This window comes from Hemibagrus wyckioides, linkage group LG28, assembly GCF_019097595.1.
Source record: "Hemibagrus wyckioides isolate EC202008001 linkage group LG28, SWU_Hwy_1.0, whole genome shotgun sequence".
Taxonomy (NCBI): Eukaryota; Metazoa; Chordata; class Actinopteri; order Siluriformes; family Bagridae; genus Hemibagrus; species Hemibagrus wyckioides.
The window spans coordinates 8,058,542-8,064,541 of NC_080737.1; the positions used below are offsets into that span (position 1 = coordinate 8,058,542).

At 40.1% G+C, this 6,000-nt stretch overlaps 1 protein-coding gene across 1 annotated transcript; it reads left to right on the top strand.

The window, feature by feature from the left end:
• The first annotated feature begins 322 nt into the window (after positions 1-322).
• selenow1 (selenoprotein W, 1) lies at positions 323-6,000 on the top strand. The gene is made up of 6 exons (XM_058383813.1): positions 323-525; positions 1,385-1,409; positions 1,529-1,582; positions 3,581-3,655; positions 4,602-4,698; positions 5,715-6,000. The coding sequence occupies exons 1-5, from the start codon at positions 338-340 to the stop codon at positions 4,677-4,679; spliced, it is 420 nt and encodes a 139-aa protein (XP_058239796.1). The 5' UTR covers positions 323-337; the 3' UTR covers positions 4,680-4,698; positions 5,715-6,000.

A 6,000-nucleotide genomic window follows, 5' to 3' on the forward strand; every position in this document is an offset into this window, starting at 1 on the left:
TTACCCCAAGATCTGATTGGATGGGAATTTGATATGTAATGATTTATTACAAACAAACAAACAAACAGCGTTTTAGCTGAAATTAAACTATAACATGAAAATAAGAATATCTACAAAACACAATCATTTGTTATTTTAGGGTTGTTTGTGTCAGCAAAGCTAAATTTGAAAGACTTTAAGACAGCTGTACAATATGAATTAACACGAGTGAATTTTTAAAGTAAAGATTTGGACATGTTGGCTATCGACCAATATGTAACCCGATAGTAGGGTGTCTGGGAAATTGACATGAGTTGCGCCTCTTGCTTGTTGTTGCGCAGCTCTGTGGCCGAGCGCGATGTTATCGTGTTTGCTCCGCCTCGCGTCTAGGATTATAATCAAGGAAATACAACCGAGACGCTTCAGTCCTGCCTTTAAACCCAGCTCTCGTAACATCCCTAAACCTGCTGTCTGCAGCCACTGCTCAATCCAGGCTAGAGCCGCTACAACCACCGAAATGGGGGTGAAAGTACATATCGTTTACTGGTAAGTCCACCATAGTGTTATTTATAGATGCCCCATATATGTACATATAAAGCTGTGTTTAGATACAGGAGCTGTTTTGGTTAAGTGGGCGCTGCTTTAATGTCCTAGCCGACATTGGTTGGAAAAAACAAAAACTAAATAAATGTTAAAAACAGTCTTTTTATATGAAGGTGTTTACATATTCGTGAATCCTTACTGACTGTCTGTTAAACACGAGCCCCTGCACTCGGCTTTATCGAAATCCACGCAAGAAATACATTGCAGTGTTCCAAATTCCACCCTGCGCCCTACATCCGTGCACTGCGGTACCTTCTGGAATAACGGCCTGTGCACGCTATGTAGGGCACTCGGCGTGACGTCTGGCTTCATTTGAGATCGAACCTTTATTTTATTGAGCCTACGGTGTTGAGGCGCTTGTTTTTGGAGATGTTTTAGGGGAAACTCCACAGTGTGACACATAAAAATGTGTTTACAGAGAAACATCTGCGAGGTATTTAGTAATGATTGCGCTAATTTGGTGGGTGGTGTTGTGTATAAACATTAAACATTATTTATATTATTTGTTGTCTTTTCCAACCATTATTCGTTGTGTATAAACAATAAACATTATTCCCGGGAGAGGTTAGCGCTTGTGTGCCGCGATGACGTCACCGGGCGACGCAATAGCTCGCTGTTTAACATGAGACAAACATTTTAGAGATATCTATCAATCAAGAGCTTCTTTTTCTTCTCAACATTTGCTAGCAAATTTTTGTAAAACATTTTTCTAACTTAAAAATATATTGTTTGTGTTTTTTTACGCAGGCCCGAAATTAAATAAATTAATTTTTCTTCTTTGTTTTTTTCTTTCTTTCCTCAGTGGTGGATGAGGGTACAGACCCAGGGTACGTTTATATTTGCACACATTCCAGCGCTTCCGTATTTCAAGCTGGACTTTCCATGGATTTTTTCCATAATTGCTAACGTCACTGTTGTCTTTGTCTTTTGTTTCTTTTTTTCACAGTTCATGAAGCTCAAGACGTTGCTTGAGGATGAATTTCCAGGCGACCTTGAGATCGTGAGTTTTTTGTTTGTTTTTGTCTGAATGTCACCTTACTCCTTACATGCATTAAGGGTGTTTTGCATGCCACTAATTTAAATTCTCTGCGATGGACTGGCGACCTGTCCAGGGTGTACCCCTGCCTTTCACCCTATGTGCGCTGGGATAGGCTCCAGCAGAATGAAATGAAACAGCCTTTATTTGTCACATATACATTACAGCACAGTGAAATTCTTTCTTCGCATATCCCATCCTTGGAGGTTGGGGTCAGAGCGCAGGGTCAGCCATGATACGGCGCCCCTGGAGCAGAGAGGGTTAAGGGCCTTGCTCAAGGGCCCAACAGTGGCAACTTGGCAGTGCTGGGGCTTGAACCCCTGATCTTCCGGTTAACAACCCAGAGCCTTAACCACTTGAGCCACCACTGCCCCAAAAAGCAAACCCCCGTTACCCTAGGAGTTCTAGGAATAAGCGGGTATAGACAATGAATGAATGAATGAATGAATGAATAATTTAAATTCTTGCAAAGCATTGTGGGATTTCCGGCATGAGTACATAATTTCATTATTTAATGGATAGGGTGTGGTTCTTAGATATGCGCTTCTGGAAAAAAAAAAGGCTCTGTAATTCTACACCTCCTTCTCTCCGTCCCATTCTATTGAGAACAGCTACATTCCAGGACAATACAGTATTTACTGTACCGGTTTATCATGTATACAAACCTGTCCAGTTACCGATTCAGAAAGCAGAGGAAGTGCATGCGTCCAGTCTTATCTGGAAAGGACCAGTGTTGGTGCAGGCTTTCATTCCAACTAAATACCTGAATCTATTGAAAGCCAAGAATAATTAATTAAACAAGTGGCAATCAGGCTTGATTAAAATAATAAAACCTGCGGATAAGATTGGACACCCATATGGTATAAGGTAAATACTCATGTCTCCCCAACAAACTAACACATTATTATTATTATTATTATTATTATTATTATTATTATTATTATTATTATTATTATTATTATTATTATTATTATTATTATTATTATTATTATTATTATTATTATTAGGCAGCAGGCACTGGTTAATTTGTTAAATAGTTCCAGGTTTAAGGAAAATCACAGGTTTATATTTAGCACTCACTTTAATAATAGAGAAAACATGTAGAAGGAGTCAGCAGAAAAGATTTCAGGTCAGACGACTTTCCTTTCTATAGCTTGTAACATAACAATAACGAACTTTTTTCTTAGACGATGTAAACTGATCAGGCATAACATTATGACCACCCACTTAATATTGTGTTGGTCCCCCATTTTTCTGCCAAAACAGCTCTGACCCTCAAGGCATGGACTCCACTAGATCTCTGAAGGTGTACTGTGGTATCTGGCACCAAGATTAGCAGCAGATCCTTTAAGTCCTGTGGACTTAAAGGATACTTACAGGACTTAAAGAATACTTTTGATAGATACTGACCACTGCAGATCGGGAACACCCCACAAGAGCTGCAGATTGCTCTGATCCAGTCCTCTAGCCATCACAATTTGGCCCTTGTCAAACTCCTTGCCCATTTTTCCTGCTTCTAACACATCAACTTTGAGGACAAAATGTTCACTTACTGCCCCCCCACTAACAGGTGCCATGATGAGGAGATAATCACTTCACCTCTTATTCACTTCACCTCTCAGTGTTCATAATGATATGGCTGTTTGGTGTATGCAACTACAAATGGACAAAAAGTATGACATTGTTGTTCTTTGATTCTTTCCGTGGCTTAAGAACATTTAAACACTTCCCACCACACCACCGCATCATTATTTTCCTATCTCTCTGATGATTTACAGCATGTTGTCCAAAATAAACTATTGCCACTAAGTTAGTGCAAAAGTAACCTAAATGCAGAAAAATCGATTTCATCATACTGAGCTGTAATGTATGACTCTGTTGATGCTTGTTGCTACACCAGGGCCTCGTCAACTTTTTTTGTTTTTGTTTTGTTTCTTCCTCCCCTCTGTCTTTGTCCCACAGACGAGTGAGGGCACTCCTACAACAACCGGGTGGTTTGAGGTGCAGGTGAATGGTGTACTCATACACTCAAAGAAGGTGAGGATTCAGTTCTGTATTATTCTGTAATAAACCACACCATCAAACACATCCCTCCAACATTGTTCCATAGAGTGGAGAGCTGGTGACTGTCTGGTGAAGGTTCACAACTCATCGTTTCCATTGCTTCATTATTTGCATCCTTAACAAAACCTGGTGCTTTGTGGAAGTGAGTGGAGTCATCATGTGGACAGACCACGCCCATTCAGATTAAAGCTAAGGGAAATCAGTGAGAAGATCTGAGTATTGATGAATCACTTTAAGATGACCAATAAGCCCTAAACCACACCAGGAGAATAAGTAAATGCCCCACAATCCAGCCCCATTTCTTCCCCACATTAACAATCAACTCTTTCTTTTCTGTAAGCTTTTATTCGAAGTATATATATGATTATTTTCCTTCCCACTGTGTAGAATTATGCCTCGGTGTAGTATAGATTTATGATCATTGTGTTCCTGTTTCATCTCTGGATATAGACATTGTGTACGTTTTAGAAAAAACAGGTTAATTTACCCTACAGTGTTTTGCAGCTAAAATATTTGCATAAACATCAGAAACAAACAGCCCACTAACATGATGAAATGAAGGCAAATGGTACAATAAAGTCATAAGTGTCACTCCTGCATTCCTGCTTTCCGAGCAAACTAAATTCCTTAATCTGGTGGATGAAAGCCACAATGGTTTGAGCTAGGACATCGACAGATATATCCTGTATATAATCTCTACAGGAAATCTCGACAGGAAATCTAGCATGTACAGATCTCCCAAAATCCCAAAACAGTCCAAAGCTCACCCATGGATCCTTTAGCCCTAAAACCTGCTGCTGCAATCATCAAGCATGTCCTGAGCTCATCCCAGGACTCTTATTCACAATATGGCACGCATGTAATCAGAAAGCTACGCTAACGCTACCATATATGTACTCATCATGTCTGCTATTGACAGAATGGGGACGGCTTTGTGGACAACAGTCAGAAGATGGCCAAGATCGTGAGCGCCATTAAGAATGCCATAGGCAAATGAAGCTGCGCCAATGTCGGAGGTAACAAAACATCACAAGTTTCAACTTCTTCTTTTCAGTTATGTGGAAGTAATACGAATGATTTGAGTAAAATGCTAGGAGTGTTGTTTTTTTGTGCACAAATTGGCATTTCTTTCTACACGGGTGGGAGTAATGTGTCATGGAATTTTGTCTATGAACAAATCCCGCCCCCTTTTTTTCCACCCCATTTTTCTCTTGGAACAAATCCAAACTTTCTGGTACACACATGATACTGCTACTCGTACATCTCGTATGATACGACGCATAATAATAATACGCTAGTTAATTTGATGATATTTACAGACGCTAGATCTCTCTACAGAATGTTTCATTTCAGTGGCAAGAAAACTGATTTGTTAGTTGCTCCACCCATTGATAAATTTTATTTTCATGGCAAACAGTAGTAGCCACGCCTCCTGGCGACGTGAAGAGATAAAATTACTATGTGTGAATGTAGCGTTAGAAAAGGCGGTGACATTTCTGCTAATGTTGCTCATTGCTATCACCGTGACTCAGCATTTTCTGTTTGACAATAGCTTGGTGGGAGGTGAAACAGGACATGGGTGTGAGTGACATGAAATAGAAGATTCTGACCAATCAGAATTGAGAATTCAGCTGCAGTGTGGTAAATCATGGTGTAAGAATTTATTACAGGTCTCACATTCTGACTCTCTCTCTCTCTCTCTCTCTCACCCTTTCTCTTTCACTGTCTGTCTGTCTCTCTCTCTCATTCTCTCTCTTTCATTCTGTCTCTCTCTCACTGTCTGTCTGTCTCTCTCTCATTCTCTCTCTTTCATTCTGTCTCACTCTCTTGTTCTCTCTCTCTCTTTCATTCTGTCTCACTCTCTCTCTCTCTTTTACTTACTCTCTCTCATTCTCTCTCTCTCTCTCTCTCTCTCTCTCTCTCTCACCCTTTCTCTTTCACTGTCTGTCTGTCTCTCTCTCTCTCGTTCTCTCTCTTTCATTCTGTCTCACTCTCTTGTGTTCTCTCTCTCTCTCTCTCTCTCTCTCATCAGTTTGTTCATCTCTGTTTGTTGAGCTCCCTGAAAGTGCAACAATGATGGTGACTTCCGAAGTGTCTCTGGCACGGACGTTACTTGATGCTCTCCTGCACTTTCACGGAGGAGGCTTTCCGTGTGGGCAAACTCCAGGAAACGGTTCTATGTAACGCTTAAAGAATTGAAAAGACATGCAAATATGTTTACCTTTCTGTTTGCTTTTTTGCTTTTAGTTGAAAATTGGACAAGTTAAATGATTATGAAGATTTGTGCAATAATAAAGAGAAAACAAATTCAGAACAAA